General features: G+C 41.8%; 1 protein-coding gene across 2 annotated transcripts in view; it reads left to right on the top strand.

Moving 5' to 3' along the window:
• LOC130176465 (NT-3 growth factor receptor-like) overlaps nucleotides 1-9,329 on the top strand; it is a 179,900-nt gene extending 170,571 nt beyond the window's left edge. For both annotated transcript variants that reach the window (XM_056387579.1, XM_056387580.1), the window contains one exon: nucleotides 2,360-9,329. In XM_056387579.1, coding sequence (XP_056243554.1) covers nucleotides 2,360-2,545 — 186 coding nt within the window. In that variant the 3' untranslated portion in view covers nucleotides 2,546-9,329. The remainder of the gene's footprint in view (nucleotides 1-2,359) is intronic.
• Nucleotides 9,330-23,890: the final 14,561 nt, after the last annotated feature.

Here is a 23,890-nt window from a genome sequence, read left to right as displayed (position 1 = left end):
TGTAATTAAATTAAAAACAAACCTTTGAAAAAACATTTTGTTTTAATTTTATAGAGTTTTGTAACTATTTATTTTGTCGTTATAGTTCCTAAACTTCAACTTTATTGTTCCCAGAGGAAAAATACAGAATACAGATAGATTCTAATAAAGCAGAGGTCACTAGCAGGTGGACTGTGGTCCACATCCAGATCCAGACCCAGACGCTGTCCTTTCCAGACCAGAACATATAATCTATAAATCACTGAGAATTACTCCATTTTGATGGAGCATTTCTATTTTAATCGGCGCAGCTTTTCTAGCCTTTATGGCACTGGTCAGATGATGCTGCTCAGCAATCACTGTGACTCAAGTCAGTGAGTGAGCCGTATGGACATGGTGAGACACATAAGTGGAGAAAGTGAGATAGAAGAGAGAAAGAAAGAGAAAAGGAGTTAAAGCTGTTGTATTTACAGCTGCATGTGTTGCTGAATCCGTTCAATGTCTCTAGATTTAGAGACTCGTTGTCAAACAGACTGGGTATAAACCTGGTTCAGGTCTGGACTGTGTATGGATGACGACCGGGGGCTTAGGGCTACACCTGACACTTGACACAGGCAGTCTATCGAGCTGCTCTGGGTTCCTGACTGCTTGGGAACTGCAGGAAAGAGGAGGAGCACTTCCAATACACTGAGGCTCACCTCCATTACAGCAAATACATTACTTTTATTCCATGTATCATTATTACTAAAAGAGGCAGAGGAATAACTTAACACTATAACACAAGACACACTGAGCAGAGGGAGCAGGAGAGAGAGAAGTCATCAGTAACGAGGCTTCGTACTAACGACTATGATCAGTTCTACATATCAAACAGAGGGAGTTGGACATAAAGACCTGCCTCTAATAAAAGTCTGTTACATTCTGGAGTTGAAGTAAATAAAAACTAAACTATTGTGGATCCAGATGGAGGCTGTGCTCTGTGTCAGAGACTAAATAAGAATTATAGTCTGTCTCGAGTCCCAGCGGTTCACCCGTTGGAGCGCATGACATTTGGGCTTAGTCTTTGCTGCAGTCTTACAGCGGCCCGGGTTGGAGTGTGGCCTGTGGCCCTTTGCTGCATGTCATTCTCTTCAGTAAATCCAGCTGAAATCACAGCTCAGTCTTCGTCTTTCATTTATGTGTTTGGTGCTTTGTGACGTCAGTTATAAAATCAGGATTTGACCAGAGGTGAATGAACTGGCTGAGGTGTTGAGGACCATCTTTTGACCTTTTGGCCAGTTGTGACATGGCTAAACGGTCTAATTGATGCAGAGTGGGGGACAGTTGAGGCTGTTTCAGTGATATTCTTTAATCAGAGGAAGATTGGGAGGATTTTTATTCACTTGTGATGAGACTTGACTTGATCTCTATTAACTGAGTAATCCAATGATACTATTTGGCATTGATAGATTACAACCATTGGTCATTTGTATCAAATCAAATCAAATCAAGTTAATCTATAAAGCATATTTAAAATGACCAGGGTTGACCAAAGTGCTGTACAATAATATACACAACAAAAACACACAGCATAATAACTCTAAGACAGACAGGGAACAGTTTGAAATAAAAACACCAGGGATAAAAGTGAAAGATAAAACCTTAGGGACACTCAAAAGCCAAAGGAAACAAGTAGGTTTTAAGATTAGTCTTAAAAATATCCACAGAGGGGGAACACTTAATAAAAATAAGTAAACCTTTGCGGCAGCTACCAGAAAAGCCTGATCACCCATTCCTCTTAGCCTTGCCCTCGGGGACAGCCAGGAGCAGCTGGTCTGAAGTTCTGAGGGATCTAGGGATGGAGAGGGGGCAGAAGAGTTCAGAGATGTACTCTGGACCGTCTAAAGCCTTAAAAATAAATAAATAACCTTGAACTCGATGCAGTATTTGACTTGTAGCTAATGCAGAGATGTAAAGTATAGGTGAGATGCTGTGTCTCTTCCCGGTACCAGTCAGCAGTCTGGCTGCAGAGTTCTGCACCGGCTGTAGTCAGGACAAGGTGGATTCGGTAGAATAGAGGGCATTGCAGCAATCCTGCCCGGAGGAATTTAAGGCGTTTATATGATGACCTTCAGATCATTGAACTAGAGGAATGGTTTCAAACTTTCACATTGGTGTTGATTTGTTATCAAATGAAGGACAAATGTGGGGTTTAACTTTGTGACATACTGGGTCACCTCATTTCCCCTGTCTCTGATTAGGTTTGGCTCATGAAGCAAACGAGCAGTGATCTCTTCTTCTGCCTGTGCTGCACTTTAATGTGACGCTCACTTGCATAAACTTTTCCTGAACAAGACAATAAGCTACATCTTGTTAACTGTGTGTCCCTCTGTCTTCCCAGGTGATAGAGTGCATTACTCAGGGCAGGGTACTGGAGCGCCCCAGGCTCTGTCCCAAGGAGGTCTACGACCTTATGCTGGGCTGCTGGCAGAGAGAACCACAGCAGCGCCTCAACATTAAGGACATTCAGAAGATGCTGTTCACCCTGATGAAAGCCACACCAGTCTACCTGGACATACTGGGATAGACTTGGAAGGAACGAGGATGTAGTTTAGGACTGGATCATGACTGCAGTAGAAACGAGTTCACTAGATCAGAGGGAATAGAGCTTTGGAGCCAAAGTCTGGCCTGGAACCACATCATAGCCTGTGATGTGAATCAGTATTCGGACTGAACTCTTCCTTGCATCCAACTGCCTGACATTTGAGGATTGGAATGATGTTTAGCTGGCTGGAGTTATATTGCATTACATTAGAGTATAATCAAGTACATGGATTGGACCTCACCTACAAGTCTGGGTCTTGGTTTGTGTGGTCAAGTCCTGCTCCTTTTCGAATGAACTAGACATGACTATAAAGATGTGACTATGAAGTATGGAAAGCATCAGACTAGATTGACCTGGATTTATTGGTTGTACTGGTATGGTTTGGTTTAGGTACCGTCACTTTCTAACCTGCATCCTCATTTCACCCGTTGATCAGTCCAGCTTTGGTTCTGTTCTGGTTTAGACGAAGTCTGACCAGGTCTGGAGTTTGGCTCAGATTGTCCTAGATTATATCTACAGTATCTCACCCTGAACTTGTTTTCATCTGTGTCCCTCAGTAAGTCAGGTTTCATAAATCTAATATAAGAGCCATCTCACTTTCTCGGCCTTACATGGGTTGTATTTTTTCCTGGAAGCACATGACAGTCACACAGTGAACCATCCTGGACTTCTGAGGTCTCCAGAAATCTGTGTGCATTTTAAATGGATGTTTGTTTATTCCACGTTCTCTTACCCAGGCTGATCTGTTTACCTGGTCACTGTTAATGTCAATGTCCAGATTGAACCGTCATGTATTATAACAGACGAAGAAGAACATCCTCATGAAATGATGACGATGAGTTTCATCTTTGAAGAAGGAAACATGTCTGTTAATTAAATCTATTCATTTGAGTTGTGACATAGTTACCTGTGACTGATGAATCATAATCTGTCATGATTGGTTCTTAGTAAAACTAAGACAAGAGGAACTGAACTGTTGGATCATCTAACTTTAGGACCTTTGTTGCCCATGACGACTCCAGAATCTAGCAACAGTCACCACAATCGTCAAGGAAACGACCAGGTGGTTCTGGGTTAATGTAAAGGGACTGGTCACGTGATCATCCGTTGAACCTTTGTTTGTTGGAAAGGACACTGAGGATGAATCGAACACGTCATGTGCAGCAGCAGCTTGTCCAACGTCAACACGCTTCACTGTTTTCATCTGCGGAGCCTCATGGATCCACCTTCCAGTCCCGGTGTCATGTCAACCCGCTTAGTTGTTCACTTCCTAAAGAACCTGACCAGATCTTCCAACCCTGAGCCTGGAAGCATGAGTGACTGTGTGTCGCCACAGAGATGGACCCAAGTGCCTCCTACTTCTTTCTAAACACTGGGAACTTTACACAAAAAAACAGTAGTCTTTCAAAATAAGAGCACTTTTACATTTTGTTTACCTGCTTAAAAATGTACACTAGCTGTAAACTCTCATTTTTCATCATTTTAATGACAAACAAACCTACGTGCAGCACACACTACATATACTGCAAAAAAAACCCAAAAACTCAAAAACACAAGTAAAATTATTAAAAAGACATTTTTACTCTATTTCTGTAGGAAAGAGTAAAAATGAACAGAAAAAAAAATCTTTTTGTACTCTTTGCAGCTCGACGAGAACGTAGAACTTATCCAAGGTGAAGTTACATCTTAGTTTGTTTTTTTTAATTACATATTCTATATATTTTTAATTTATTTTTACTTTGAATCACAGAGTGGACCCCTGCCGTGCCCCAAAGCCATTGGAATATTTTGCCACTGGGTAGAAAATAAACTGATGACATACAGCTGGTCATGAGGAGCCTAGTTCAAGACGTGTTCTTGTGTTGTGAGCTTCACATGCTTTCACTCTGACGACTGAGCTACAGCTTCATGGCAACAGGAAGTCTGAGCTGAGAGGACAGCGATGGAGCCACCAGTCACTGTCACAAACATCGTGTTAGTTAAAGAATGTAAATACTGTAAATCTACATCCTGAGATATCTTAACTTATTTACTTTAATTGAGTTTGATTATTTTTAGCTTCTTGACGTGTTGTTATACAGTTCAGTGAAAGCCAATAGATCATTATGATCTATCTATCTTTCTTTTCATTGTAATATACTGTTATTATTTAGTCATAGAATGTAATAATCTACATTTAAATCAGTTTGTCGTAATTTGAGTTAATCATCCGAGGGTGATGTCAGGACGGTGGAGGGAAGAGCTAAAGTTAAAGGGAAGATACTGATCCAGGATCAGAAACAAGCCTCACTCTTAAAGGAACAGTTCAACATTTGGTTATTTTACTTTTGTTGCCATAAGACACAGAGTCAGGTCATCTCTGTGTGTGTGTGTGTGTGTGTGTGTGTGTGTGTGTGTCCACTTATGTTGCATTTACCTAAGTTTAGCATACAGAGTGGAAGCAGGGCTAAACTGTTAGCTTGGCTTACACCTTCACCTTCTCAACTGAGCGTGCATCTTTTATTTTCTGTTTCATTTTCTGTTCATTTCATAACACTGCACATTGTTCATGTTAACACAGCTCTGGTTTACAATGTCATCACGATTAGAAAAGCACTTGGGAGGCCTCATAGTAACACAGCTAACACATGTGTGGACCCCACTGTAAATACATATATGAACAGCGGGGTCCATAATGGCTCACTGAGCCCATAATTACAAACAATCAGTAAGCTTTGTCTTATTTTCTTCAGTAACAGAAACCAGTCTAAAGACTTCCCCCTGTCCATCAGCTTGTGTTCTCAGTGACAGCCATGAGTGTGTGAAAACACTGAGGGGGGGGTTAGCTTGGTCTGAGCCACTGTCACTGTTCACTGCACTGATGTTTGTCATGTATCTGAATCTGGAACAACTAGTTTCTTAGTGCTAAAAAAAAAATTTACTCCAGAAATTAATACCTTGAATTAAAAGTTGTAGTGGATACAAAATGTATGAAGATTCAACAGATGCAAACAGCTGGGCAGGTAGGACAGGTAAATCAGTTAACACCTGTGTGCAGCCCTGGGTTTCTACTAACCTTTATGTTCATGAAGTCACGTCAGAGGTGCTCATGTTAAAGTTCACCCAGAGCATTAACAAGCCTCAACAAGCCCAAGTCTTCTGTATGATACAATCACTACTGTAATTATAAGTGTGTGTTTTCTGTTTGAACTGTAACCACATGAAATTATTATATTCCAGAACTATGCATATTTATGAAGATAGAGTTTTAGCGGGAACAGGACACTGGTGTGAGCTGCAGCAGGTTCATGTGCAACATCTCACAGCTTCTTGTCATGCGACAGAAAATGTGTGTTGTGCAGAAAAAAAGGAAACACGCACTAGGTGGATCGGTACTTTGTGGCACACGCACTGTATATTTGTTTTATCTGAACGTGCTCCAGGAAGCGATGCGTTATATGTGTGTGGTCTGCTGGGAGCTCGGGAGGAGCAGCTTTATTACAACCTCGCTCTGCATGTTGATTATCGGCCCCGTGTGTAGCTCTGTCCATGATCGTGGCTTAGAAAATGTGTCTGCACTGTGTTTGTGGTCCAGAGTCCTGACAGCCTTGCTTTATGATAGGCCAGTACTGTGTGTTAGACCGAGCTAAGGTTTTCTAAAACATGTTCAGACTGAACGTGACGCAAAAATCTGCCTTGCATTATTCACTAGTATTTGAGTGTTTGAGTCCATTTTAATTTACCCCACAAAGCACTGACTGTACAGATGTTAACTGAAGGCTGGGACAACTGTGGGCTCAGTTTCTCTGAATGTGAGAGAGAGCTTGTGGGGTTCAAAGATTGTTTTTTTTCAGGAATACAACCCTGTGTGCTGATTGGTTTGCTTCTGCTGTCTTATAGGAATTAGTCAACTCTGCATGCCCACACCTTATCCCTCCAAACATTTTCCATTTACCACAGTGTCTCTAAAGCTCCTTTTTTTCCTCTTCTCCTGTGTTTTATTTTGAAGTGTTGATCCATAAGATATATTTGTGGTTTTAAGAACCAAAAACCATCTCGGTGTAGTTTTACATCTGCTCCCTCAGGCTTCTCTCTGGAGCTGTTGTTACAACAGTTATGTAAGCCAATCAGAAGAGAGGAGGCTCTGAGCCTCTCTTCTGATTGGCTGACTGTTTTCTGAGTGATCCAGTAAAAATAAAGCAGATTTCAGGAAAACACTCAGAGAAACCAAATCTTGCAAGGTTGGATGGTGGGTCCAGGTGGGCGGGGCTTGGGCTGTGGCTGAAAGCGGTGACTGCTTTGTTGTGACATCACAAAGTTCCAGAAGTCCTGACGGCTGGTTTTAAGGCTCAGTTTTCTGAATACAGGCTGTGTGCATTTCTCTGTGGACTGAGGCTTTGATACTTTCACAGTATTAATATAGAAGCTAGACCTGATCTATAATCAAACTACACATGGACACAGACCTTTATACTATATGGACGTTTAAGTTAAAACAACCTTTTAAATGTTGTTGTGATCAGTAATTTATCAGCCAGTTTTTGTAGCTGAAAAAAAGTCAGTAATTTTGCCCGACTTATAACAGTAAACAATGAGCTCATGCCCCGATGAATTGAGACTTCTGTATGACAACAGTCAACAGTAACCAGCCCCACAGTGTTTGCTTCAACTAGGAATTTATATATTTTGTTCAGTGACTTGTAACAGGTAGGTGCAACAATGCACAAAAACAGCATCTGTATTCTTTTGTTTCATTTAGAACATTAAACATCACAACATCAGTTCATCCTAAAGTTCACACACAGCTGCTGGAAAGATGCAAAATGAATGAAAGAAGGATTTTATCAAAATCTGAAACCTCCACTTTCACCTCCACAGTTTAAAAATCACTAGGCCTATTGTGATGTTAATACCAAAAAAAGACAAAGAGTTAACTCAGCACCACGTGGTGCAGCGACATAGCAGTGACATATTAACAGAAAATCCTACAGTGGTTACATTAGAAATTCTCAGTGTTTCTTATTAAAGCTGCACTGAGCAGGAAAAGCCCTGTAACAGAAGAGTGTCTGCCTCCGTGAGTCAGATCAGCTCCTCCTCTGTTCTGTCGGTCCAGCTGCTCAGTGTCTTCTCTGTTGACAGGAAGAGATCAATCAACAGCAAAACTTAAACTGACAAACTGAAGCAGTCAGTCAGGTTGCTCAGGTAGTTTATAGCCAGTGATATTAGACATGTCATTAACGTCCTATTTAAAACCAAGTTCATATTAATAGCTCAACAGTGATGTTTTGGTCTAAAAACTCCACTAAATACAGTATGTTCATATTGTTTGACTCCAGTGACAACAATCACATCAGTCAAACCCAGTTCACTGGTGATGTGGGAAATCAGTGTGCGGGGGAGGGGAAGTAAACCGGCACTTTCCGTCAGTTCCATCACCTGCAGGTTTTTATGTTTTATTTTATTTCACTAGCATTAACCAAGGCTTGTATTTCAACCTCAGCCATAATAACCATGGTCTTTGCTGTGTGCAGACATAATAGCAAAAAATAATGATTATACAAAAACCTACTACTACTGGCACAGAGAGAATTCTCTCTGGTTAAAATGCTGCAAATAAACTGGACAAAAATGAAGGAGAGGATCTGTTTATCAGGACACTGAACTGATGACTACTGTGTTGATATCCAGGGGCCGGTTTCACCAAGCGGTGTGAGACTGCTCTGTAGTGCTGGTCCAGTCTTCATGTTGCTCACAGATCAGTCTGATGTTTGTCAGACTGTTTCACTAAAATAAAGACTGACTCATTTTAAGATAAAAACATTAGACACCTTACCCCGAGGCGAACTCAGGCCTAAGACCAATGTTACCATGGTAACAATCAGTGACACCTGCCCTCACCAGTAGCACCCAACAACAAAAAAACAGGGAAACATTACAGGAGAGTAATGAGAGGGGAAAGAGTTTTCTTTTTTCCAAATGAGATTTTTCTTTTTATTGTTTCACTCTTCACACACACATAAAGATTTTCTGTTGCACTAAATGGAGCAGAGCAGTTTGATGCAGATTGAAAAGTTAATTTACCCAGAATTCATTGTACCACAGTCTGGCTTAAGGTAGTCAAGAACTAAACTGATTTGTGCAACGGATGAACTTAGACTCAGTCTATCTGAAGTCTGACTGTTTGTCATATCGAAACCACAGTCACATTCTGTCTTTGTGAAACCAGCCCCTGATGAGAAACAGTCACATGACGTGTCACGTGTATGTATGTCTCCTGAGCAGCCCTTGCTGCAGTAGTAAAGGCCAGCTTCCTGAAGACATCAGTGGGACTCACACACACTCAGAGAAGTTTGATCCCGGTGTTTCCTGTCTGATCACAGCCTGAAGCTTTCGCTGAGGCTGAAGGGAAACAGGTGTTTTTCTCTCTGTCGGCTCAGAACACATTTATACTCTTCTCCCCTCTTTTTCTTTTGTCCACGCTCTTCATTCACTCTCATCTCCTTCCTTCTTTCCTTCCAGTGTTCTCCTGCATCATACAAAGTATTTAAGCTCAGTATGTTAAAATCAACATTACTCAGTAATATGTCAGTGTCATTCTCTCTCTCTCTCTCTCTCTCTCTCTCTCTCTCTCTCTCTGGGTAATGTGTTGTATACTCGTCTCCATTCATAATTCTATGTATTAGAATAATTTCTCATCTTATATACTGTCTTCTTAAAAAGGTGAGATGTGGTGAACTTTTAAGGCGGCTCTGTGTCTGACACTGATTAAAGTTACTTCATCTTTCAACATCTGTGTCCCTGTTTTTCTTTCCCTCAGGAAACATTGGAAAAGAGAATATATTCATCACTGAATAAAAACCCATTGCAACTTTAAATTAGATCAATCAATTATTTATTACTGTGATATGTGAGTCTTATGAATACTTCAAATAAGCATTAATATTCTAACTTTTGCAATAATTGATGCCAGTGTCCAACACAAGCCTGATTTCCAATTTATTCATGTTTTTTTTTTATAGCAATTAACAATTGATTACATGGCATATTTTACTTTCAAGTTAATGTCTCCATTCTGCTCTAAATAACTACGATTTAATCAAAACACAATGAGCACTATCTTTCCACTGACCTGCAGAAAACGTGAAAAGAAACAAAAAAAAAAATCATTGAGCCACCGTAGAAATTGGATATGGCTGGAAAAACAAAGTCAACTGTTAACATTCCCACTTCAGTTCAACTTTAGTTTAATGTTAATTGATTTTTTTCAAATTGTTGATGAACATTAGGGTAAAGGCAGTGATTTACAATAAAAGTCAAAGGTTCAGGGTCTCAAATGTTTTTTATTTCTGTCTCTATCTGCTTCAGAGGCTGAAAAACAAAGGTTTTAGTGACAGCTTAGCCGGTCGGAGTCAGTGTTGGACTTCTCTAAGTCTGCAATAGCCGAACTTGAGCCGCTTCACAGTAGCCTCAGTGATCCGGGCCTTTAGAGAAGAGAATAGGCAAGTAACCATTTGACAGATCGGGCTGGTCCACAATCGACCTTGTATTGAATCAACACCAGCTGAAGATGAAACAGGTTTATTGTCCATTTGAGCGCATCTCTGACCAAGTGAAGGAGCAACGATACCAATATGTGCACATGGGTACAGCATCCTCTCAGTTCTCTGTATAGACATGCCACTGTGTACCTCAGTGTTCCTGTTTGTAGTCCTTTTGTCTGGCCATTCTCCCTTTTTCAGAGAGTGCTTGAACTTGATGCCAGTGCTGTTCCCTATGAATATATCTTCATGGACGAGGCAGGATTCAACCTGCAGAAGACCAGGAACATCACTGGCAACCGTGCCGTTGTCAATGTCCCTGGGCAGTGTGGTGGAAATGTCACCATGTGTGCTGCTACTGGTCAGCGCGGGGTCATACATCACCATGCACAACTTGGTACAACACTCTGCATTTGCTAACATTCCTTGACGAACTCAAAAATATCCTCATCGTCCCACAGGAAGAGGAACCAGAGCGGCCCACCTACGTTGTCATTTGGGATAATGTAAGTTTCCATTGAGCCGCTCTAGTCCACGACTGGTTCGCGAACAACAGACGTTTTGTAGCACTGTACCTTCCACCATATTCCCCATTTCTACAACCGATAGAGGAATTCTTTTCAGCGTGGCAGCGGAAAGTGTATGAACGCAGACCCCACGAGTGTGTGGCACTACTCCAGGCAATGGAGGTGGCATGTGCTGACATCCATGCAGATGAATGCCAGGGATGGATCCGCCATGCCAGGCGATTTTCCCCCCGCTGCTTGGCCAGGGAGAACATGGCAGCAGGTCTCTGGCCTGACCAGGATCAGAGTCGGTCAGTTCAGCTGAACACTTTGTATTGCAGTAACGAATAAATATTTCTTTTGTTACCTTTTTGTATCTGTGCACTGATTTTCTTTAGTGTTACTCATTTTACTTACATAGGTGAAATTACTGGGTTTTGCTACTTACTATATAAAATAGGTAACATTTGTGTTGCATATACATTTAGTACTGTAAATGCTGCTTCGGGACAAAAAACCCTACACTTCAGCAAAACGGGAAAAAGGAAACTTATTTCCATTTAAATATGTAACATGGCCTCATAATGCCAAAACATACATGAACACTTTTGGTGGTAGTGTTGAATTTATCACATAAGTGTTTATCCGATGCTCTGTAAGACATACAGTTTTTTCGATTGCATAAACACTAAAATCAAAAGTATTACACAATTATCAAAACCTGACACTCACGGAGCAAAACATCGGCCCGGATTTGCACCAATATAAGCACAATGTCAGCCTCACACTTTCTGCAAAACAATACACACAGTGATTTGCGAAACACTAAACACACTTGTATACATTAGACACAGAAGAATATCATGATGTCACTTCCTTGCAATTCCAAAGCACTGACTGTGAAATTACCACACCTGTGAGCCAGTTGGTTAAACACAGCCATCAGGTGCGCAAACACATGATTGCTTAATTGTAGACACACCGATTAGGTTTAAGCACTATAAACATGCAGCACGTGAGTTCACCTGTCTTCAACCAAAACGGAAGGAGTCAGAAGAAGAAGAGTGACAATGTTCTCATTTGCCTGGAGAAATCCACTTTTTTTTTTTCCACGGTTCTCCAAACATTATAGTGTGAGCCGGCGCTTCAAGGAAGACGCTTCAGAAACCGTTTTCGCAACCGTTATTCCTGTAGTTCACACTTAATGTGGCTGAACAGAAGACTCACAGCCTGTCAGCCTGTATTATTGTTGTGTATCTGTGATGTTTCACCGCATTGCAGGCGACTTCATCACATTGGTATGAAGCAGTCTAGCAAAGATATAAAATAAATGCTTAAATGTTTGTCAATATTGACATTTTATACCTTAAGTATTAAGTATAATTAATTCAGATTTACCAGCGTCATACACCAGCAGGGCGGGGAAGTGGTGGAAACTTGAAGAGATCAGCGGCGCGTCTTCCAACCATTGAATTCTGCTGCATGTTATCCACTTAGTCTCTCTCTCTCTCTCTCTGTCTCTCTCTCTCTGTCTCTCTCTCTGTGTCTCTATCAGAATAGAGACAAAAAATGCCCAAAAGTCAAGAACAACTGGGCTGTGGTCAAAGATGTTTCTTTCTTATGAAGGTTGAAACTGAGTGAAGTGAGCTGAAGTCTCTGAGCAGCATCATGATCACAGCTGCTCCACTTCTCTAAATGATGAGGGAAGGAGCTTCAGTGCTTCCTATCTTATCTCCTTTAACCGCTCACTGCACTGAGAATCAATGTTCTCTACTTAACAAATGTATAAAAAGTCAGAACTTGAATATTTCATTCATGTTTTCTTATTTCAACATTTCAAACGTGTTCGATTTGTTTTTGTGGTTTAGAAAGGAGAATTTATGATGTGTTATAAATAAAGTTAGTGAAAGTTCAGTCAGATTCTTCCTTATGAATTCTCCCTCACATCTTTCCCTGACCTCATGACGTTTTCCATCGAGCCCACGGTTTAGAAAGGAGATTATTTAGACTTTTTGACCGCACCCTTGGTGTGTTCAAGCCAGGTTCATCACTCAGGGTTGGACTCAAACACAGGCCGCTGCTGCAGTTAGGACTCTGCCTTCATGGTACGTGCTCTACCAGGTGACACCCACCCCACCCCACCCCACCCCACCCCCCTCCCCTTTTGAAAACACTTCTGTTGTTTTGTGAGTACGTCACACATCTTGTCAAACCCATGAAGATGTTGTCTGAAGTTGTGTGTGTTTTGTCTTTTCTCAGGGTTCTTTGAGCCACTTTCTCTAACCGTGTAATTCCAGAACAAAAATCTTAAATCTTAGACTGAGAATGAAATAATGTAATAAAATAAAATTTTTTATTTCTCATGTGTCTCTCATATTTGCATGATATTAACTTTAATGTCTTTAGTATCTTGCAGTAAATAATCCTGCTGCACTGTCCTGCAGGAATCTGCTCCCCAAATGTGACATAGAGCCAAGACACACACATTCACACACTGACACACACACCAAATCCATAATGGGTGTTAACTGAACCTCTGATTTTTACTGTGTTGAGTTACTGAGTAGGAGTCTGTCATTCTCTCTCTCACACACACACACACACACACACACACACACACACACTGACTTTTTGTGACCCTCAGTATAGAGTTGCAGGGTAAATGACTGACTGTGAAACATGTGGTCACTAGGGGGAGGAGTCACAGGTTTGGCTTCATTAATATTTAAAGGCAGACAGCAGACAGCGGGTGTGTGGTGGGTTACTCTGGAGACATGTACTGTACCCATCAAATATGTAGGTTTTTATAGCTACAAGAGCGGCTACAGAAACCTGTTCAACGCTGCTACAGTGCCACAGTGCTTTTACATGACCATTACTCTGCCCGTGCATCCGTGTGTGTGTGTGTAGGTGTGTGTGTGTCACAGAATTCTGTAACATCATAATGATGTAGATCTTAGTGTAGTGTGAACACTACAATTTAGAATTAGCTCTTGTTGAAAGGGGGCACCAGTCCTCACCAGTCCAATGAATTATTTAATTGATTAATATGATCAATCTCATATCAGAAGCCATGACTTCTCGAGTCAATGGATCTCCAGTCTCTACTTCAAAACAACACAACAGGACAATGTCTGAGTGTAAATAAAGAAGTTTATTAACTAGACTACTATCTACAGAGTAAATGCAACATAATGTGAATATGTTATGGCTATACAGTTAATGGCTCACTACTTCTACATCAACCCAATCATGAGCAGGATGTTAAGACCGGCCTACTATGAGTTGTGCTGTAACTTGAGACCCGTGGCTGAAACCCAGGATGCTGTGGTAACCCTGGAGACGCAGGATCCTGGCCTTATGTCCCATTATCACAGTGATGGATTCTGCCGGTGTCTCAGCGGTTCAGCTCTGGTGGAGTTTGCCAGGAGACTTTCTGTGTCGGGCTCTCTTGATTTCTGGTAGAATTCTCTGCAGGCGATCTGGGCAGATGTGTTCTCTGCTGGAGTCTCTTGCTGGTTGATGCGAACTAAACTCTTAATGCACTTAACTTTGGCTGGATAACTTTAGGGGAGACTCGTGTTGACCAGATGACTCTGAAACTGTCAAAAAGCTTAAAAAAAAAAAAAAAAAACGTGATGATAATTAAAAGTTACAAAATTACTCTGAGGCACTTCTGTTGTTTTGGTTCAGTTGGTTTCGACTTGGCTTATAAACATGAGAAAATGCTACTTGGAGCAAAGAAAGAACAAAGAACACGGACTAAATGATAAAGTGCAAAAAATGGCAAAAAGCGATGACTAATAGCTGATGACTTAGAGCCGTGTGTGAAATGATCACGACTGTTTTATCCCCTGGGGGCTGGCGCACGTTTCAGGGGCGTCACCCGTCTCCTGTGTTTCAACTTGGAGAAGAGAGTCATTTTCCACAGATCTTTTTAATATTTTAATTCTAGAGTTTCTCACACGTCCGTCTTCCAGCATGACCATTAAACACTGAATGAAACAACATATAAACCTAATGGCACTGGCAACGGGATTCATTTTCAGATTTTCAGATTTCATGTTACATCCTTCAAACATGGAATTAATCATAATAGTGAGTGAGTGGTTACCTGATCTCACAACATAATAAACATTTCCTGAAGATAATAGGCTATAAATGTGGATTACACAGCAGTTCTGACTATAATAGTAATAAGAGTACATGTTACATTTCAACCATTCTATAGGATAGAGATCTGGGGATTGACCTATTACATAGAAACATCACGAGTTACAGAACAGTTAGATATTTAATTGTATATTCTTTCTCAGACCTGTGTCTGTGAGTCTGTTCTGCTGGTCACTACCCAGGACTGGAATGTGGGTTGTAGTTTTATCTAAAGAAGGACAAAGTGAAAGGGGGAAGAACTAGTTTGTGTGTGTGTGTGTGTATTCATGCATGGCACAGAGTTTAGGAATCACACCTTAGTGAAAAATCTGTCCTTTTGATGTTACTTTTCCTATGTAAGAATCAATCAAATATCAATAGACAGAGTCTTATTGTTAGGAACTGAAGATTTTGCCTATGCTCTCCAGTTTGCCTGGTGTCCATTCCTTGATCCTCTGGAGCTGACCCTTTGACCCGTGATCTGGTTGTGAATCTCTTTGACGTGCTAAACGCATGTTCTGTTGGTGAGAGAAGGGTCTTTTGTCAATTTGATAGTTTGATTGTGGGAAGAGTGACAATTTTGGAACCATAACTCTACATGTCCTTTCAAATAACTTCTTTAATGGATTGTAACTGATGCCAGACTGTACATACAACTGGCAGAAACACTGTGGACCTGGTTGGATTGATGAGAGCTGCATTTCGGAGTTTTTCATCCTTAGTGAAGTTTTTCTTCATGACAAATTGAAGAATTCCATCGTTAGTGGATGAGAATAATATATGTTTTTTTTTGTTATGACAGTCATTTAATCACTGTCATGATGAAGCAGGTCTGATAAATGAAGTCTTGCAGCAGGTAGATGCGAGAACATTTTTGACACAGCCAATTGTCATTGTGACTGATCATACAGAATATTGTGGAAAACCATGCAAGAAACCATTAGAGAAAAAAACACAGAAGGTAATCGCAGAGGAAAAGACCACGATGTTAAGTTAAGGACTGACATGCTGAAAAATATATATTTGTGACAGCAAGGTGGATGGATGGTGTTTGTGTGTGGGCTTTGTGTAATTAGCTCACATTAAAGAAATGTACATTTAATCTGTTATTGTAAATGGCTTAATATTATTTGTGATACATGCAGGTCTTGTGTGTGTAGTAAGTTGACAAAGTTTTACTTTCTTCTTCTTAACCCCTTGGATTGGCTCAAGGCCCCAGCCCTGGCTGCTCAGGGTTTGAAGGGTTTCATGCCCGGTCCCTAACACAGACTATGGTTCTCAACTCTTGGCATTAGTTTTTTTCATTTTCTCACTTGATGGTGGTATGGAAACAGATTTTCATGTTTCCTAATTAATGAAGCAGGCCCTCCCAGTCATTCACAGACAGGGCTGGCAGCCTAGGGCTAGTGCCAGTGGTTTAGAACCAGAGGGTAGTTAAGGGAGAAGGTTTGTGACTCTCTAATGCCGTAGAAGCAAAGGCTGGGCTTCTGGAGACAGTACCAAGGATTGACAAGCAGAGCCTAATACAAGGATCAGGTGTGAGCCCCACCAAGTAACACCCCCAACCCTTCCTCCCTTGTCTAGGGCTTAATTAGTCCCCCTTCATGTGTACCCACACTTAACCACCCCTCCTTGGATGTCTAACTAAAGTATCGCAGGAACATTTGAACAGGTTTTGAATTAATGAGGAAAAATGCAAGACTGTTTCCACACCACCTTCAAGTGAGAATTAAAAACATGAAGAAAATGTCAGAAGGTGAGAACCAGTACCAGGTGTGGGGACCCTTTGTGCGGTCCTCCAATGTCCAGGCATGCAGGGCTGGGAGCTGGAGCCTGGAGCCAGTGCCAGGGGTAAAGAATAAGAGCCAGATACAGATATTGTGTGTGTGTGTGTGTGTGTGTGTGATGTCATGTGTGACATCGTAATGATGTTCACCTTTGATATCAAAGCCACATTAGAACGTATCCTTCCACAGTCTGTACATACAGCTGTGACACCCTATGGACCTGGTTGAATTGATAAGAGCTGTACTTCTGAGTTTTCCTTCCTTAGTGAAGTTTTTCGTCACAACACATGGAAAAATTCCCTCATTTGTGGAAGAGGAATAATACGTGGTTTCTTGTTTTGTTGTGACAGTCATTTCATCACAGTCATGATAAAGCTTTTGATAAAAAAAACACAGGAAACCAGGAGGGAAAAAACACAGAAGGTAATGGCAGAGGAAAATTCCATGATGCTGCTTGACCTGCTCTGGAATGTGGACTTAGAGAATTTTACTACAAACTCCTGGATGTAACTTCTGAATGGTAAGGGCCGATATACTGCAAAAGAGATTTAATTTGGATCATTACTATGCTACGGGACTATACTCGTAACAGCAATGTGAATGGATTGTATTTGTGTGTGTATTTTGTGTAATTAGCTCACATTTAAGAAATGTACATTTAATCTGTTATTGTAAATGGCTTTATATTATTTTTGATACATGCACGTCTTGTGTGTGTAGGGAGTTGACAAAGTTTTACTTTCTGATGGTTGTAGTGAAACTATTGTGTTTCTGAACAGCTGTGTTGTCTCCAAAACATACAGTAACTTATATCTTATAGCGCTACAGCTTCAAATCCTGTGAGACTTTATGATGCTATCTTGACTAATGTTAATAGTACAAGTAGAGTGCAATCTAAGGTAAACCAAGCTGGGATGCACGTATTGTCCAGAGCTTTCAACTCTACAACTCACAAAACACTGAAAAACAGCTTACTTCATAAATTCTTTGTGCAGCTTGGAAATATTTCTGTTGTCATCTGTGCTACTTGTATCATGTTTCTGCATTTGGTTGTGTTGGGAGTAATTGCAACACGTGTGTTGCAGTGCATTGAGCTCTCTAAGCCACCATAGCAGTCATAGTACAGCTAAAATAGCCACATTGATAGCATTCTAGCTTCAACGACTACCTTTTTTTTTCATTTCACTTGACAGTGGTGTGGAAACAGTTTCTCTAGTTTCCTCATTAATGCATCACCTATTCAAACTGCGTCTATCTCTACTTTAGGTATGGATCTAGGGACGTGTATGTAGATGTGGATGCACGTGTAGGGAAGCCAAGGAAGTCCCAGACTCAGCAGGAAGGGTTGGGTTAAATCCAAGAACAAGGCAGGAGGGGCTGGGAACCTCGAGGCATTGGCAGTGGTTGAGACCCAGAGGCCGGATCAGGGACCAGGTGTAAAACCCTCCAAAGTCACAGCAACTAGGGCTTGGGACCTGGAGCCAATGCCAGGGGTTGAGAATCAGAGTTTGTTTCAGGGACCAGGTGAAAGGCTTTCTAAGAACAATGAATCAGTAACATTTCCGAAACCACTGTGAATTGAACAAAATATGGGAGGGGGACAAGGGTGGGGCCAAACGGAGGGGGACAAATGAAGGCCTAGACCCAGGAGGAAGGGATGGGTTGTTGATTGGCAAGGCCTCACACCTGGTTCTTGTTCTGCTCTCTACTTGAGAACACTTGGCACCGGCTTCAGGCCTCCAGCCTTGGCTGCTTTGGCCTGGGAGGGCTACACACCTGCTCCCTAAACAGGCCTCTGGTTCTCAACCCCTGGCTCTTGATCCAGGTTACCAGGCCTGGTTTCTTGGGCTTTGGAGGGTCTTCCACCTGGTCCCCATACCAGCTTCTTCTTCTTAACCCCTTGGATTGGCTCAAGGCCCCAGCCCTGTCTGCTCAGGGTTTGAAGGGTTTCATGCCCGGTCCCTAACACAGACTATGGTTCTCAACTCTTGGCATTAGTTCTTTTCATTTTCTCACTTGATGGTGGTATGGAAACAGTTTTTCATGTTTCCTAATTAATGAAGCAGGCCCTCCCAGTCATTCACAGACAGGGCTGGCAGCCTAGGGCTAGTGCCAGTGGTTGAGAACCAGAGGGTAGTTAAGGGAGAAGGTTTGTGACTCTCCAATGCCGTAGCAGCAAAGGCTGGGCTTCTGGAGACAGTACCAAGGATTGACAAGCAGAGCCTAATACAAGGATCAGGTGTGAGCCCCACCAAGTAACACCCCCAACCCTTCCTCCCTTGTCTAGGGCTTAATTAGTCCCCCTTCATGTGTACCCACACTTAACCACCCCTCCTTGGATGCCTAACTAAAGTATCGACAGCAACCAGCAGCTGATATAGGGACCATTCCTCCAATGCCAAGGCATGCAGGGCTGGGAACTGGAGCCTGGAGCCAGTGCCAAGGGTCATCACCATGAGGGAACCAGTGGAGACTCCAACCACACGACAGTTGTATCGATCTCCTCATCTGTCCATCCATTAGCCCTCCCACTTATCCTCTGAGGGTTGCAAGGGGAGGGGAGCTTTTAGATCTACTTTGATCTCTAACAGTTGAAATAAATGGATCTGACCGGAACTGAAGCACACATACATTTTTAAAGGAGTGATTCTTCACAGCTGACAGTGGGCAAGAGGCAGGGCACACCTTGGACAGGTCACCAGACTTCATTGGACTGATATAGAGACTGTAGGATGAGGAGGCCAGAGTCACATGACAACATGTAAAGTCCACACAGAAAGGTCTGTGATAAACTACTTTTGGAACCCAGAACTCAGACCCACTGCATCACTGAGCCACCCCCCTTCTAATCTAACTCATTATTATCATTATTACTATAATTATTATTTATTGTGTGGAGCTGCATCTGGAACACATGCAGCTGCTATAGCATACTAAACCCATGAGTATGACACAGTCACTGCTCACTTATTATGTAGCTGGGGATGTGTGTGATTCTGCCTCAGAGCGGCTGTAAAAATAAGAATCAAGACAAAACTGGACTTATCTGATGAAATAAAAAAGTGTAGAACATCCTGCTGTGTTTCTGTGACTCTGGACCTGAAAACTATGCTCAGTATGACTTCATATCAGTGTCTGTGTCACTGGGGTTGGGCAGTATTGCGTTTACATGACTCCCTCCCTTGGCAATAGGCCTTACCGTAGGTAGAGGGGCTTTCAGACTACTAAATAATTCACTCATCACAAATCATGGTACAGATTTCATCCAGCCTGCTCCAGTTTCATATTTTGTTTTGTTAAAAATCTGATATAGGTGATATAAGGCTCTGAGGAGCTGCCTTCTCCCCTCTGTCTGTCCCTCCCTCTGCTGTCTGTCCTCCTCTCCTGGTAAAGTGATGCCTGGAGTAGCATAGCATGTTGTTGTGTCTGAGTTAGCCCACCCGATCCTTGAAACACCTCATATGCTGTGAGCTAGTTTTCTGACCTCTTAGTGGATAATAAGTGTTTTCTCCAGCTCACTGTCAAATATTCAGACTCATTCTTTTGATGATGCTGCGGTTAAGAGCCTTGTGTCTCACATCTGGGTCTTTTGTCGACACTTGGCACACAGACCTCAAACAAGACTGGAGCATCTGCCATTTGCCTCCTGGGGACAATGTTCCCTTTTCTAGGGTGTTTTCCTGTTTGCACACAGCACTGCCCTGACCGCTGATAACTATTAAAAACTAAAATTACTGCCTTGATGTTGTTTTCTCCACCAGCATTGATGGCTTTTGCTAGTAATGTTGAAATCAGAGGAATATGCTCGAGTTCAAATTTTTTTTTCTGTTTAAACAACATAAGCTTACACCATGATTAGAGCTGCAACAATCATTTTAAATGTCAATGAATATACTCATAACTTTTCAGTGTGTATTTAAATAATAAAATGTCTTATTTTGCTTCTTTTGACAGAAAGAAAATTGAGTCTGGATTTCCTGACTAATACCTGAGTGAAAATATTTTTGAAAAACTTTTCTTTCTAACAAGGTGAGTTCTGAACATTGGTGTGGTCACACATTTGATGGGGGAGAGACCAGATGGAGGGGGCGACTGAGGGTTTTGTACGGTGGCCCTGAGAGCTCAACACACTACATCTTAAGAAAACACATGCAAACAGACAAAACACAAAAAAACTTCAGAAAACATCTTCATCAATATGCCAATACTCGCAACACAACGGAAGTGTTTCCAGGGGACACTAAACTGTGATGAACCTGCTGGTACGCAGTTGTTCAATGCGTTCAACTCCAAAAGTCACAACTGGGCATTGAACAAGTGGCTCCCAGCCAGGTTAAATTACATTTGTTTAAGTTTATATTTTATTTTATATTTTTCTGCCTTAATTCCAATAGTGACAGTGAGAGAGAGAGAGAGAGAGAGAGAGAGAGAGAGAGAGAGAGATAGCTGATGATATGCAACAAAGAGCCACAGGTTGGATTCAAACCCCTGTCACTGCAGTTAGGACTACGCCTTCATGGTACGCACTCTACCAGGTGAGAAGTGGGTGGAGTTAGTCTGTTGTTTTGACAACTATATTCATTTAATGACCTGATTGTTGCGAGGGGGCAGAATGCCCATGTTGTTTTAACCCACTGGCTTCTCAAACTAGTTTTAATGAAGTAATAAAACAAGAGAAAATGTGAGACTCTCCAGTTTGGCCCACAGCGGCGAAGCAGAATATTTATAGCTAGTTAGTGCAGCCGGTGCATTGTGGGTCCTGTGGTCTCTGTGCATACCCTCACACTCAGACATTTACAAACCCACACAACCTGAAACAGTAGCTCTGTTGGTGAACGGGCCTGTGGGACCGGACAGTTAAACGACCAATTAACCGAGCGGATCGATACAGCTCCCTCCTGACCGAGCTAATTAACTGCTACTGTAACAGGAGAGCTGTTCCAGCGCCGGGCTGTTTACTGCGCAGTTCAGTGGAAAACCAGCAGAAGACGGAGGGGTCATAACACGTGTTTTCCTCCGTGTGAAGATGGAATAAAAACAGCTCATTTGATATTTAGACTGATGGGCTGTTGTGCTCAGTGAGTTCAATAAAACTTAATGTATTCTCATAACCTCCGATCAGAGAGTGAGGCAGGTTGTGTGAGAGAAAAGTGTCAAACATGAGGAGAAAACGACTGCTGGGTCATTTCCTCTCAGTGTAGAGTAGTTGAAGTTTTTAGCCGTGCTAACTGTGCATCTCGATTGACGGCCATGTTGGTCTATGATATAACTTATGGATGGCAATGAGAGTTGGTACAGAAATCTATGTGGACCAGGGGATGATTCTCACTGACTTTGGTGATCCCCCACTGTCCTCTAGTGCCACCAACAGGTCCAGATATTCCCAGCAGCCTCAGCTCTACTGTGTGTTTAGATACTTACTCCAGCTACACAGGTGACTGCACTTCACACTGTGTGAAACTACAGCTGCAGCTGTAACGCAACTTTTTTTGCACCTAAGGGATGGTTCAGGGCTCACCTTGGGGTTTTTCTTCAAACCACAAATATATCTTCTTATGGATCAACACTTCAAAAGTGTAAAATATGAACTTGTAATATAAAGCATTGGCATTGGGTTTTTAAAACATTTGGATGCTCAATGTTTTTTTGGTGTTCTCTAATGTGTTATGTCTTGCTCTGTGCATCGCATGGTGATGCTCGGACACATGAAGGCCTATGTGGGCGGAGGATTGTCTTCTCCTCAGTCGTCCACCTGGGGCCTGAGATTAACACAGTGTGCTGTGGTTCTACCATTCTGTCCTCTCTCCCTAGTTCAGCCACAGCCAATACCCTGGCAACATGAAAGTGGAGGGCCTTCCCCATGTGAAAGATGAAGTGTTTCCAGATGATCGAGGAGCTGTAGAAACCTGATCTGACCCGGGAGAAGGCTGAGTGATAGAATCATTGGCAGCGTCGGCCTCTCTAAGGGCTGCCCTTCATGTCCCTGCTGCATATTAGAACACATGACGAGTACTAAACCAGATCCGGTTTCTCCTCCAAGAGACAAATTCAAATATCAGTTATTTCTCAACAAGACATTAGACTAAGTTTTTTTTTATTCAAGCTGCTATAAAGAGTCTGATGTATTTCAACCGTGTTAAACTCTTTGAACGCTTGGCTGCTTTTCAGTCCCTGGATTTTTTTAAGATTCTGGCTTAGAAACTACATGTCTTAGTTCAGTGATCCACATATAGATATTTCCAAATATTTCAGGGGTCTGTGGCATATCAGTGGTACAATAAAATATGTAGGATTGTTTTACAAAATTTTTTTATTGTATGGGTTTTCTCAACACGTAGTAAATCTCTGTAAGAAACATGGTGATGAGGATACCATCCCATTATCCCATCATGCTTTGAAATTTTCCCATCATGGAGAGCGTTCAGTGGGGTTCAGAGGGCGGTAGTGGTTACCACTGTTGCCTCACAGTGAGAAGGTTCTGGGTTCAAACCCCCTTTCTGTGTGGAGTTTGCATGTTCTCCCTGTGTCTGCGTGGGTTCTCTGGCTTCCTCCCAGAATCCAAAATATAACATGCACAATAGTTTAATCGGAGACTCTAAAACGCCCTCATAGGTGTGAATGAGTGCGTGACTGTTTTTTTGTCTCTATATGTATAGATAATGGTTGGATGAATGGATGGCTGTGTCCAGAACATCCATTAGCCCATAGACATATATATATATATATATATATATATATATATATATATCACTGGTCGCTTCAGCCCGTTGCTATGATACATCAACGTTGCCTCCATATTGGATCGGGCAAGACTGCCCTGTAAACAATTAGGAATAAATGGAGGAGCTGCAATTTTTCTGGATTAAAAACAATATAACGTTTACATTTCTCAACTGATTTCAATGAGTTGTTTTTATATGTGAAAGATTCTCAGCCCCCACGTGCTCTTGGGTTTTGATTTCTCCTTGGTTGTGGCATTTATCTGTCACCCATGCACCTCCTTACACCTCTGATTCTGTTATTCATTTACTTGTTTGTTTGTTGTTTTGTTTAATTGTTTCCTTTTGACTGACAACCATTTGTGTGTTGTCCTTACTAGTTTTTGTCTGAACATTGAGCCAGTTCATGACAAATGGGGGCTCGTCTGGGATACGAACTCTTGCTGTCTCAAAAATGCAGAGGCATTGAAAGCGTTGTCGTCCCTTTTGGAGCATTTAGGTGAGTGGAATTGATTGAACTCATTAATAACTTTGCTGGGTTGTTTTCTCACACTCCATTTCGTATGGACCTTATTAAACATGACATCGATGTTGGTGACGTTGTGCCAATTAAACAGTGTCCGCCGTGTTTTTCCAAAGAAACGCA

Source organism: Seriola aureovittata, chromosome 10, assembly GCF_021018895.1.
Source record: "Seriola aureovittata isolate HTS-2021-v1 ecotype China chromosome 10, ASM2101889v1, whole genome shotgun sequence".
NCBI lineage: Eukaryota > Metazoa > Chordata > Actinopteri > Carangiformes > Carangidae > Seriola > Seriola aureovittata.
This window is presented reverse-complemented; position numbering and strand designations above follow the sequence as displayed.